The sequence below is a fragment of the Borostomias antarcticus genome (assembly GCF_949987555.1).
Source record: "Borostomias antarcticus genome assembly, chromosome: 1".
Lineage (NCBI taxonomy): Eukaryota > Metazoa > Chordata > Actinopteri > Stomiiformes > Stomiidae > Borostomias > Borostomias antarcticus.
This window is the reverse complement of record NC_140234.1, coordinates 29909823-29923541: the sequence shown is the minus strand read 5'-3', so window position 1 is coordinate 29923541 and position 13719 is coordinate 29909823. Positions and strand designations below refer to the sequence as shown.

At 42.7% G+C, this 13719-nt stretch overlaps 1 protein-coding gene across 1 annotated transcript; it reads right to left on the bottom strand.

Moving 5' to 3' along the window:
• Nucleotides 1-644: 644 nt before the first annotated feature.
• On the bottom strand, nt 645-13414 carry tbx2b (T-box transcription factor 2b). The gene is made up of 7 exons (XM_084442935.1): nt 12593-13414; nt 11277-11544; nt 9772-9918; nt 4732-4808; nt 4307-4476; nt 2675-3282; nt 645-2211 (listed from the first exon to the last, which is right to left on the bottom strand). Exons 1-7 carry the CDS (start codon nt 12952-12954, stop codon nt 1774-1776), a joined length of 2070 nt encoding a protein of 689 aa, XP_084299061.1. The 5' UTR covers nt 12955-13414; the 3' UTR covers nt 645-1773.
• Between the last annotated feature and the right edge of the window lie 305 nt (nt 13415-13719).

Genomic DNA, 13719 nt, shown 5'->3' with positions numbered 1-13719 from the left:
GTGCCTATTTTGGTCCGCAATTCGATGATTGCAATTATAATGATGATTATAATTACACAAATAATTATAATAAATGGAAACAATCGTAACAATTATCTAACTATAATAATTAATTACAATAACGAAAATTGTGATTTACGTATAATATGATTTAAGTATAGGCTATGCTACATTGCTCTGTAAACAAATGTTATTAGTAGTAGGCTAGTAGTAGTAGTAGCCTATTAGGCTATTAGCCTAGTATTATTATTATTATTATTAATAATAATAATAATAATAATATTAACAACTATTATTTACTTATTTCCAGTATAGGAATGATGATTTAATGTAAAGTTTGCAGTAAATCAATCAATACACCTAGAGCCAGCCCAGCAGAGGGGCACTGGAATTCACAACATGGAGTTGAAAAAATTTAGTTTTACCCTCATCATGTACCAACAGAGGGCGCTCTGTACTCAAGCAGAGAAGTGCTTGGGTCTCTCTCGCTCTCTCTCTGTGAGAGATTATAGCCTAGATTACAAAACACTTTTATAAAGCAGATCAACAGTAATAACAGGGCATTTTGAGGCATATCAGCATGCTTGATGTAGGCCTAATAAGCCCCGCCCCCCATAGACCAAAAAAGAGTGATCATCAAAATATTCAACACATCGATTTTTTTTATTGAAATTGTGAGAGAATTCAACAAAAATGAATTTACCCGGACAACCAGCATGAACGAAATAGCCTACGCTTTCAAATTTAAATATATTTATATAGCATGATCGATTTGCATTATGCGTCCATTTAAGGAAAAAAGTTATTTTTTCCCCCGATGGTGGAGTGAAATAACCTGAGGTTTTCTTATCCGCGTCTCCAGCAGATTACACAGTCAGGTAAATGGACTATTGGGAGCTCTTTCTATCATTAGTGTTTGAAGCAAATAAACATGGCACACGTGTTTCCTCCACGTGTCACAGGCAGGATAATTAGGCCTAGCAATGCATCACAGATAGAAACGTCTTTTGTTTCAAACCAACAAGCGCTAAATAGCTTTCATTTACAGTAGGCCTATACGTTGATGTAAAATGAAAAAAGCAACGAGTTAAACTCTAAATATTATATACACGCCAATGTACAGCTGAATAAATTAATGCCAATTGCATATTCTTGAATCCTTATAGCTTAGCCTATTTACAGAATTTTCTTTTAATTATTACATAAATAATTCAGAAACAATTGTCTGGCAGAAATATAAGTTCCTATGTGTTCTTCAAAAGGAACTTTCATTTTCCATCCCTTTTGAAATATATTTAAACTTTTTTGGATGTAGCTTGTTTTCCCCTCAATCTACAGGTTCCAACTTCAGCTGTCTATATGGGCCAACTCACACCAATGTTAATTATTAAAGCAGTGCTCTCATAAAAACAAAAGTATGTCTACTGATTATACATTGATAAAGATGTCTCTCTCAAGTCCTTAGACATCGGCACGATGTCATAACTGACTCAACATGCTCGATTACCGTATGTCGTTGGTAGTTATTTTCCTTATCATATGAGCAAGTTTTAGTCATAAGCTTGAAATTCAAACGCACTTTTGGTTTCCATATCATTTAAATGCGTCAGTTTTCTGTTGGCTACCCAGGCCTACACCCATAACAATAGGCCAGTGTGACTTTCTCCTTAGTCCAGGCGTGGAAAAAAAGGTCAAGCCCATTTGCTGTAGACCTACAAAACAAAAACTGATCTTTCAAGCCAAGTAGTGGTGGAATTATATTTCCAAACGAAGTTACTTCGGAGAGTCTCTTGAGGGAGATCTCTCTCTCTGACCATCCAGGCCGCTCACGAGTCTCTGGATGTTCTGCAGCTCGTTGATGGAGTCCTTCAGGGCCGTTTTGGGGGAGCCGGTCCTCACACTCGAGCCCGCTTTGTGGTTGTGGTGCTCTGGCGCGGGACTCGTCTCCCTGCTGCCGGACTTGGAGGACTCGGAGCCGGGGTTCAGACAGCCCGGCAGGCCCGTGGTGAGCAGGTTGGTGCTCTGGGGGATGGACACCGGGATCTGGTACGGGTTGAATCGGAGACGGGGGCGGGAGTTGCTCAGGAAGGGGTTCCTGGACAGCGAGCTGGCGGTGCTGGTAGCGGGGAGGGCAGAGGCAGCGGCTGCAGCGGCCGCCATGTAGTTGTATGGATAAGGGAACAGCCCGCCGAAAGTCGGCATGGGAATGCCCTGGAATGAGAAGGGAGGTGTACAGTAAGTAGGCTGCTCGGACCGGACCCAGGCGACAGACCAGTGAAAACGCATGGAGCCACCTGTAGGCCTGACTCAGCAGAATCCACCAAGTGTACCAAAACAGGAGTGTAAAGTGAAAATATACAGCCCAATGTTGACCCACATTTCCTGTCGGGCTTCGTTGAGAGGCCTAGCCTTTGCAGGTCGAAATGTGTGTCAGAATTATGGAATATGACAATGGAAGCTACATAACTAGTCAATTCAGGCACAAGATGTAGGCTAGTCGGACAAGGTGTTAACTTACCCTGCTATGGCTACTCAAATGCTATTCTAATAGCCTACTGACATCAGGTGTAGCCTATTTTGTCAGGATAACCCCAACGATAGAAACGCAGCCTATACACTACAAAGCTTTAAGATGTAGGTCAGAGTTTACTGTAGCCTATAAACGGTCTCTTACCTGGGAGGCGAGCATGTGCTGAGACAGATGGAAGGGGAAGGGGTTCGGGGTTCCCCCCGCGCCCTGGGCAGAGAGGCTGACGTTTTCCAAACCACTAGCTCCGGATACTGAGGCCAGTAGATGCCCCATGCCCATGGCAGAAAACGCTCCAGGGCCCATGGCAAACTGTCCAGGGTGAAACAACAGAGGTGATCCGGTGTTTAAGGGGTAAAACTGCTGACTGTGCAAGCCGGACAGAGCGAGGCTTTGTAAGTGGCTCGCGCTGAAGTGAGCGGGGCTCTCGGTTTGGACCATCAGTGGGGAGAACCCGTCTTTATTTGCGCTTATGCCACCACTATCCGAGTCCTTTTTGGACGAATCGGTCGTGTCTTTCCTGTGCCTGCTCTCCGTCTTGTCTTTCTCGATGCTCCTCCCGCTGAACACAGAGTCATTCTGTTTCCTAGCGTCCGAATAGCCGTCCTTCTTTTCCAGACTGGGCCTGTCTTTAATTCGGTCGTCGCATCTTGAGTTGAATGGAAATGGCGCGTCCGGTCCAGGGCTGTTAGATCTGGTACAGCGCTCATCGTGAGGGTCAATTTCTTGCTCGCTGTCGGTGCAGGTTTTTTCATCTGTAAAAAAAATAACAAAAACGAATAGATAGGCTTAATAAAATCAGTAGCCTATGTAAGTCGCACTGAAAATACGGGTAGCCTATGGATGAAATGTCACGTTCAGTGATATTCGAGAAACATGGCCATTAATAGGTTAATAGGATAAATGGCAAAATAGCAGTTGAAATGGCATAGGGTTAAACCCTGAAACGGCCAGTCACACGCACTGGAAGTGATTATTTTTCGTGTAGGCCTACAGTTGACGTGTTAACATGCCGAATTATTACCTTCCTGGCAACCCAAGGGGGCCTTCTCTCATAGAATTAACATGTAGACCTACGCTTTTACCTGCTTTATCTTCAGTGTAGGCTGTGCTAAATGTAAAATATTATTTTTCATAGGGGAAAAAAAAGCTAATACGACCTACATAAATTGTGAATTCATTATTAAATGTAGCCTATAGGCTACATGCCATTATGAATCGGACTATGGAAAAGATAGCTTTTAGACTATATTACAGATGTTTTTCCCTAAAGCCACAGGCCTATAGACAGAATAGGCTACTTATACAACCCTGAATGCTATCTTTTTGATAGGCTATAGCTTCGTTGATTCATTCGCTAATTTTGACTATTAGTCTGCTCTTGAAAAGTAAGATTATCTTCTTTTAAAAAGTTAACATTTGCAAAACACTTTAGCCTCATGAATTTATTGATGGAGGCCTATCTTTTTTTTTTTTAAAGGTGGGGGCATATATGTAGGCCTAGAATAATACTTTGGATACAAGTAGCCTAAGCCTACACGGAAGGCACCAGAGAGAGGCCTAATTAAATCCAGTGCAAACTGAAATGAAGAATAGCCTATTATTTAAAAAGAAACCCATAAATGTTAGCAATAGGCCTACACATTCATCTTCAGAGGATTCGATGTAAATGTATGGTTCCCCTACAAATTGATACAAATTACATGTAGCCACAAATTGTAGGCCTATAATGTTAGGCCTATGTGTTCGTTTTTTTTAGGATAAATTCCTGTTCCTTACCTCGACTGGTTCGACTGAGCCTTAGTGGGCTTGACCCCGGTCCTGTGGGTGAGTGGACAGCGTCTCTGCCGGCTGTTGCCTCACTCGAGGAGGCGTCCGAATCTGCACCGTCTCGGTCCGCTTTGCATTGGTCTTCATACATGCGCAGTGATGGCAGGGTCAACTGCTTCCTATAATTCAGTTGTGCTTTTTAATAATAGTATCCTCAGTGAATCATATCACTACACAAGGCCAAACCTTTTTTATTATTATTTCTATTGCTTTAATAGTCTATTCTTATATATAGGCTATATATATATATATATATATATATATATATATAGCCTATAAAATGTATATATTGAGCATGGATGAACCTTTCAATAGCCTAATTGAAAACAGTAGACTTCAATAGGCCTATAGAAAGATGGCATTTGGTAGGCTACCTTTTCTCCCGCCTTCCATTTCCGGTGTCTCTGAATCCTTTGGCAAAAGGATTGTTGTCTATCTTGAGCTGTGTTATCTGTTGAGAGAGACAGCAAAGCATATGGTTTTAGTTAGATATAAGTGTTTATCACATAATGATTAGGCGCTAGCAGTAGAAACAGTAGCTGTTTTGACTCATAGGCCTTGTGTGGTTGGGGAACCTACTTGACCCATATTTGGATCACATGTTCTGCGTGTCTTGATTTATTCAGATATTCTCCCATGCGCATTGTGGTCCGTTAAACACGCCGAACGTAGCCCACGTCATTGAAATTAAGCCACGGTAGATTTTGCATTATTGATAGAGGCTTGACGACGGGGCGCTATTCTCAAGAGCCCCATGAGAAACATTCAGCGATTTAATATTTCTCTCCATTGGATTAGACCAGGGGTGTCAAACTCATTTTGCTTCAGGGGCCACATAGAGCCCAATCTGATCTCAAGTGGGCCGGGCCAGTAAAATAATAGCAAAATAACCTAGAAATAACGTCAACTCCAAATCTTTACCTTTGTTTTTCAATATTTCAATATTATGCCTTAATTTATCATTTAGCCTATATATGTGCATTATAACTCACAGATCACAGTGGATCTACAAAGGCACAAAACATTTATTCACAGATAGGCCTATGGAACTGAAAAAATGGCATTTCACTTTGATTAAAACAACTTGTTTATTTTAATGTACAGTAGATACATTTTCACATCTGACCACCTGAACTGACTCACCACACTATGCACAAACTAAAGTGGGAGCTATGAAGAACGTTATCACCCTGCCTTGTAAATGTATTAAATTTGTACATTTCAAAACCCCATAAAAGTGATAGCAGTGCATGAGCAATAGAGTTACACCAGACCAAACTATTTTGTGCTGAAGCTGCTGACTGATATTATACTGCACAATGTTCATGGTCTTTAAATATTACATTACCACAGTAAATGTTATTTTTAACAGAACTGTATTCTTCAGAGTGCTCTCATCAATTGCAACCGAAAATGCAACAAATGACTTGACTTTGTGATTCATTTGGCTGTCCAAGTCTGCCGAGAGATCTGAAATTCTATCTGCGACAGTGTTCCTCGTCAGGCAGGGCACACGATTTCTGCAGCCTTCAGCATGCATGTTTTCACGAACTCGCCCTCAGAAAATGGCTTGGATCCTAACATTAACTCGTTAGCAATAAGGTAGCTAGCTTTCACCGCTGCATCACTGACCTCTCGGCTACGGGTAAAAACAGACTGCTGTTTCTTCAGACCCACTAACAATTCATTTATCTTCTCTATTCTCAGTTGTCCTCGCAAATGGTTGTATTTTTCACCATGATGAGTCTCATAGTGGCGTCGAATATTATATTCCTTGAGCACTGAAACTTGCTGATTACACACCAAGCACACAGGTTTCCCTTTCACTTCTGTGAATAAATAAGAATCAGTCCATTTTTCTTGGAAAACTCTGCACTCTGTGTCAACTTTTCTCCGTTTTGACAGACATTTTGGTAATGACGGTGCAACCGTGGGTAATTTTGACAACAAGAGCTTAATAACGATAAGGCAAGATTGCCAGATGATTCTGGGCGCGTTGCTGTCACGTGCTGTTTATTTCCGGATCTCTCGTTATGTCAGTGCGACCTCTGCTGGACAAATTTGGAATATCTGTTCCTTTTTATTAATTTTGGACGTCGTCTCGTGGGCCGGTTTGAACCATCTGGCGGGCCGGTTTTGGCCCGCGGGCCGTATGTTTGACACCCCTGGATTAGACAGTCAGCCTATCTATTTTAGAGAGAAAGGGAGAGGGGATAACTTCAGCACATGACTATCTTATCAATAATTAATACTGCGGTTTGGATCACTGCTGCTTCTTCATGTCGTGCGTGTCGTAGAAACACCAGGGCACACTGTCATCCTATTACACTGGGTTTACTTGGCAGGTCTAGCGAGGGGCCGGGCAGCCGTACCGTTGCCGAGCACGTCGCCTGGCCTGGGTTTGTGATGCCGAGTTTGTTCAGCTCGAGAGGCCCCTGTTCCCTCTCCTCACCTTGTATGGAACTCTTGAGGAATTCGTGAATCAACCAATCAGGGATCGCTTAGCCCCTAGCCGTGCGTCTAGCATCTGTCACGCTTTGATTGCACCGCCTCGGAGACCCGTGTATCCCGCGGACGGACTGACGGGCCTAAGTACCTTCTAATCGATTGTGACTCTTTGCCATAAACTTTACGATAGCAGCAAGACCACCAGTCCCCCCTAACACGAGCGCCAATTAGATTCATAGAAGGAGAGAATAAGCCTACAATGACAGAAAAAAAAAAAAAAAAATCCATCAAATCTAAGCATTAGGTTACCATCACCATCCAAGCAGCCAGGTAGGCTACTCACCTGCTTAATCTTAGGATCTTATAGTGCTCAAAACGCCACATCCAGGTTTTGAATATTTCTGGTCAACGCCATAAGCAATAGGCTAAGCCTAGATGGTGCTTCTATAGCCTAACTAGCACACAAAATCCACCAGTTCCACAAAGGCCACTATCAAGACGTGTGTACGGACAGGTAAAATTACAGAGCCGTCAACGATTTCTCTGCCAGGACTACATTTGCTTTTGATTACTTTTCATCGCCATACCCATCTTTAAGGTCGCACAAACGTTTACGGCCAACCTACACTAAACAGCAAAACAAACAAAAACAAAATTACCCCACAAATTAACCCTTTATAGGTAGAAATGTACATTATTGTGCAAAATATAATCTGCTTTGACTCAGACGTTGTTTGCACTCCTACACAGTCCCGTCTCCATGGGTGGGCATTTGGGGGCCTGGCCCACCCACTGAATCAGCTGGGCCCGCCCTGAACGAAACGCGAAAGACGTACTAATGGCGCGTTCCAGGCAACCCGTAACTCGTGTTTTTCCTACCTCCTACATCTGTACGAGTTCACGGGTGGGAAGTTACGGGTTTGACTGCCATTCCAGAGCATTTTCACGTGTAGGAGGTCGGAAAAGTTACGGGTTGCCTGGAACGCACCATAAATCTCTGTGATGACGGAATGACCCCGGGCTATTCTGCATCTGATTGGCTTACCCTGATATACTTTAACCAATCGAACTGACCACTAAAACCTGACCAATCTCAACCAAGGAAGGCACCATATTAGCCAATCCCAGGCAGAGTAGGGCAGATCATTCATTCCGTGCCGCGCGGTTATTTTTGGTAATGTTAACGACATACTAGTGCAAAAACTTGCATACATGGGATGAATTATTAGTGGATGTCAGAAGATTCAGAAGTAGTGGTGATTGCTACTTGGCTTAGGCTACCCATACAAATACAAATAAAACTTGATTTGTGCGCTTTCTTCCATTGAAAGAAGGCACGAAAATCGACTTTCAGACTGTCTGTGTTAAATGCATCTTGTATTCTGCCATATCGCTTCATTTTCATCCGTGTTTAGCATTTTGGTAGTGCTCCGTTGCCCCCTACAGTCCTCATGAAAATACAGTCCACGTTACGGTCCGTTGACCGGTCTTACTAGCTCGTTATTCACTTAACATTGTAGGCCAGGTAAAATGATGCAACAACTTGACTTTCCCGTCATTCACATCACCTATTGGTCAATCACGTTACCCACTTTAGCTATATAGCTACTGGCAGCATCAATGAACATTGAAAACGGAGATCTTGAGTAGGCTATTTGTTGAAAATTGATTACAAAATGAAGTGGATTAAACGAGTTTGGGTTACGATATAAGGTAGGTCTTTTGTGATTAATTACCAGTTGTTATGGCTGTGCGTTTTGCTTTGCCTAGATTTAATCGGCACTCGAGAGCGTTAACTTTGCTTCCTGGAGCGGTGGGCTAAGGCCTAGTAGGCTAGTAGTAGCCTAAACACTGATTAGTGAGGGAGTAGGCTATTGAGTGCTGTGCCCTAAGGGGGTGTATTTTATCGTTCTGTCATTCCTCTTCGTGGTGCTTGGCCATGTTGTCATATAATGGCTCTGTAGTTTATTTAGTGTGTCCCTAAAAGCTTGGTTGTTTCTGTATGTTTTTTGCATATAAAAACGCCACTGCTCAGCGCCCTTCTGGTGCTGTGAAACCTCCCATCAGGGCATGCTTTGAAAGCGCATCCCTCCCAAAATTGTGCGCGCTGCGCGCTTGCTTCGCTGGTCCTGACTTAACCGGTTCTAGGACCCACCAGACGCCAGGGCTTAGTTGTCTTGATAAAAACATTTTAGTAATTACAATCGTTTTTAACGTGTTTTAACTTTACCAAGACAATTATCCACCCAGGGTTTAGGTTCTCAGGTCACCCCACCTATCTGGAGAGGAGAGTTGGCTGGTTAAGTGACTCGTCAAATAAGGCTGAAGAAGCTAGTTTCATAAGCTGCAATTTTCTTTTGGGGAAAACTTGTTTATTTGTTTGCACAACAGGGATGCCCTTTTGCATGTACAGTAGGCCTACTTTGAATCACTTATGATGGACTTGATAGGTTTAGTGTTATTTTTATTTAAAAAGGTTTAAAAATGTTTTTGCATATTTTGCATATTCTCCATATAACAGCAATCAACTTATTTTGACAGTTTTGATGAATTCTGAGCAGTGAGGAGACATTCCAAAGATATGGTAATGGTAATGGTAAGGTAGGTAGACAGACAGACAGACAGACAGACAGATAGATAGATAGATAGATAGATAGATAGATAGATAGATAGATAGATAGATAGATAGATAGATAGATAGATGGATAGATAGATAGATAGATAGATATAGACTTATGTCAAAAACACACAGAGGTAGGTTTTGGTGAGAACTTAGAATAACAATGAGAAATTAGATATCCCTCTAAATCTGGCTGAAAAACGACTTAAAACGGGCTTAAAAGCACCTAAACAATTTGTGTGTGCCCCCCCTAACATATTGAATGCCCCCCCTGGCATTTCATTCTGGAAACGGGTCTGCTCCTACATAGACTAGTCCTAGTAGTAGGCTACATCGCATGGCTTACCTTGTCGTTTTGATAAGCTGTGACCGCGACGAAGTCGGTCTCAGGGAATACATATGTCCTGAAAGTGCTGTAGGGAAGTTTCAGGATGTCGTTGGCTCTCACAATGTGAAATCTAGGCTGGTATTTGTGCATGGAGTTCAAAATCGTCTGAGGAAAAACAAAACACAATTTTAATATCTCACGAATTTATTGAATAATATAGGCTACCCAATTGTATAATAACAGGCTAATGTGTGGGCCAAAGATTAGTAACATTCTTGTTTTAGGATTATTGATAGGCCTTTCTTTCTTTTACTAGCCTAACTGCACCACGGCTAGCTCACACCTGTTGTCATCTGTAGCCTATGAGTACTATGTTGGTTGATTTAAGAATAAAGTTCCATTAAGAAATGAAAATAAAGAAATATAAAGTGTGTAGCCTATTCAAAAAAGTGCTATATGATTCTTGATTGCTACGCCCTCCTCCAGAACATGATAATATAAGCATTATTGAGGCTATAAGATTTTGACTCGCGACAGTAGCCTACAGTACAGTTACAGTCACTGAGTGCAATGGGAAAGCCTATAGGAAACTAGACAATCTATTTAGTGACCTCGGCATATCAGGCATAGGTAGCCTATAACATGCATGCTGTATTTTAAATGCGTCAGCAATAGATTGCAAATGCTCGCGTCTAGCATGTAAATTGTTGCATTTGTTCACAGTCGGCTTGTTTGCGCGAAAGAGAATCGAACACACGCTGTAACCACTGCTTTATGTAGACCGTTTACTTTCTACAGGGATTCAACACATCCCTCTTTACAGCTTGTTTTTGCAGTCTGCATATTGCATTTCAGGGACTACGACGAAACACGTACAGGCCCCAGAGTGTGTGTGTATAGTGACGTTGTTTTTGTTGCACACTCACCCACTCACTCACTCACACTCACTCACTCTCTCAAATGATTTCAGAATGAAGATATCAAGCCAGACGTCAAAAGGTCGCTCTGTTCGGAGGCGTCTGCCCGTCTAAACGGAGTCCATCCTCCTTGCATATGACGTTTTATCGACATGAATAATGCCTTATTACCATTCTGTACCATACATGGCGCTTTAAATCCACGACTATATTTGGTAAATAGTTCAATGACTTGCGTAACTAATCCTATCAAAAATATAGGCCATACCATTTCATACAAGGAACTTTGACCCGTATAAAGTGTAGGCTAATAATATTCTAGAGAGGTCATTTGGAAACGTAAATAGGCCTCAGGCTATGTCAGCAGCAGTTACGATTGAATTGAAGTGTCGACACGTTGTCAACAGCTTTGGTCAGTGTCCATGTGTAGCCATCTTTCAGAGAAAATAGTGTGTATAATATTAGTCTAGCCTAACATAAAGCATAGGCTACTCTTACGCCATAGCCCTCCGTTGTGAAGCTGAGCCTGCATGGGTAGGCTACAGTGCATTAAACGTGCCTAAATGCACTTTTCTAAAGTGTTAGAACAACAAACAAAGCACTTACAAATCCATGCTTGTCCGAGATATTGTTTGTCAGCTTCAGTTTATGAAAAGCAACAGGCTTGGCCATCCACTGTTCTCCCGTGGCCGGGCTGTCCGGGTGTATGTACATTCGCTTGGGCATCTCGGGGTCGGCTTTCCCAGCTACCATCCAGCGCGAGTTGTGAAACTTGTAGCGGCAGTCATCAGCGGCAACAATATCCATCAGGAGAATATACTTGGCTTTTTTATCTAGCCCGTTTATTCGGACTTTAAAAGGGGGGAACATTCTCCTGGAAGAGAGGCAAATTTGTGTGGAATTAGGCACAGACACATGCATAAAGAAGATGTGGCACAGCGTATGCCTACGCAAGAAATGACTTAAAAATCTGGACATTAACTGGACTAAGACGTCATTACGCAGCGTTGACCCATTATTTGAGGCCGGGATGAAGGGAAACTTTGTTTTTGTCAATTTCCGAGAACTACAATTGACTGAAGACAGCACGGAACAAAAGCATTCCATCGAATTATATTTCACACAAGCGCCTTGAAAATCCCCAACCCAGAGTAAATGCAGCAGCATGCAGGCCTATGTCAGGTAGCCTGTAGATTATACCGTATGTATAAATGTGGGTGTTGCTTGTTTCACTTTTTTTTTTTTTATTGAGCTTTTGCAAAGCTAGGAATACAATAGCTCTGAACTGAGCCAAATTCAGTTTATTCTAGGTCTATGACATGACACTATCACTTGAACTAAATCCATATCCACTTTTTAAAGTGACAGTCTGTTTACAAAATCCAGAAGCTCAACTGTCAAGGCAGAATGCTGCTTGATCCATAGTCTTGCTGAATGTTTTTTTTCCCTGGTCTATATATGTGTCTATCTTCTATTAGGCACTACCTACACTTCTTATGATAGAATTCCAAAATATCTGGACTATGAATATTTCACGCCGAATCAATAGCCTTTTTTTTTCTTTTTTTTTTTACAAGCCAGTGGCATTAGGCTATTTATCACAACGTGATCCGAATCCAAATAAAATGACATCTGCTTACTATCTTTAAAACAAGATTGTTGGTTTTGACCACTTACCACACAGAACAATTATTCAGAATTTAAATGGCAATGCAAGCCACAATAAATATGCACACTGACTCAGTCGGTTTCAGGCCCTGAACTGAATTACGCTGTCCCCGAGTCTGACCAACACTACTTTCCTATTGTAGCCTATTTAACAGAACATTGCCTTTATCCCCACAGTAGAGATCGCATAACAGGGCTACATAATAATACTACTAGATATTATGTCTGTTTTGGTTAACTGGACCATATCTCACCTTCCAGATTTGGTAATAACCATCTCGGTTCCTATTTTGTGAAACTGGTCCCATAGATCCTTGGCCTCCAGTGTGACTTTAGGGTCGTCATCCACTTCTTCATCCGGCTCCAAGCTCTTAAGACTGCGTAGGTGTGCCGCCTGATGGTGGTGGCTCAAAGCCGAGTGGAGCCCTGCCTCTGCGGCTCCGGCGAGAGCGTGGTCCGGGATCGGCTTCGTGAGCGCCCCGGGAGCCAGAGTGAGCGCCGGGAAGAAGGAAGGCTGTGCGGCCGCGAGGAAGGCTGACATGGGAAAGTCGGTCGGCCGGTGAGCGTGGAAAGGGTGATAAGCCATGGCAGTCCCTGTAAAGACTGGGTCTCTCATCGGTGCATCCAAAAAATAGAAGTGAAATGATATACAGTGATATATCCCCCAGCAAAAACTCTGTAGGTCCGTCTCCAGGGGAATTTATTTCTGTAAGAAATAGCCTGTAAGTTAATTGAGAATTATGAAGGTTGCCAATATAGAAAGGCGTTTTTGATGGACGCTTATTTCGAGAAAAAGTAAAGAATTGGTAGCTTATAAACTACAGCTTAAACTCCCGTTGTCGGTACTTCCACTGTCTCGACTCGCAATAACAACAGTCAAAGTGAGAAGGCTACAGCGACGTGTCGGGAGCAGAATCGGGCTTTCCTGCCTCTCCACCGGCCGCTCTCTGAAAAATAAGATGTCTCTCTCGGAAGGCTGGAGCAATCATTCCACGCGGACGCGGAGTTGAAATGGTGTGATGCTGCCCCGTTCACTGGAGAACTGTGACTATCTCACATGTCCTTCCTGCCCCGATCCCCACACTAATGAACCAAGCCCCTTTGATTGCTGATTTTACGCTTTCTGGACCAATTGTGGGGCTCTATAGGCGTGGTTTTGACAGCTCCGGCCAGACTCGGAGAGAAGGGGGTGGACAAGAAGGTGTCGGAAGCATTAGCAGTAAGAAAACATGTCAACAGAATAAAATATTAACCAATGACAGGAAAGATCTGGAAATCCCACCCCCATCTCCAAGCCAAACACCGGGTCAGCCCTCAATGCTTGGCCGGTGGAGACATCACCTCGGTCGGCTTGCGCTTTATAATCCCGATGAGGTGCTCC

Bases quoted from the DNA above. Each gene is read 5' to 3' on its own strand.
- tbx2b (XM_084442935.1), bottom strand. From the start codon at position 12,954: ATGAGAGACCCAGTCTTTACAGGGACTGCCATGGCTTATCACCCTTTC. The intron at 4,477-4,731 runs GTAGCCTACCAA...ACTGAATTATAG, and splicing joins AATGGAAGGCGGGAGAAAAG to GAAGCAGTTGACCCTGCCAT. The intron at 2,212-2,674 runs GTAAGAGACCGT...TTCTCATTCCAG, and splicing joins AGCACATGCTCGCCTCCCAG to GGCATTCCCATGCCGACTTT.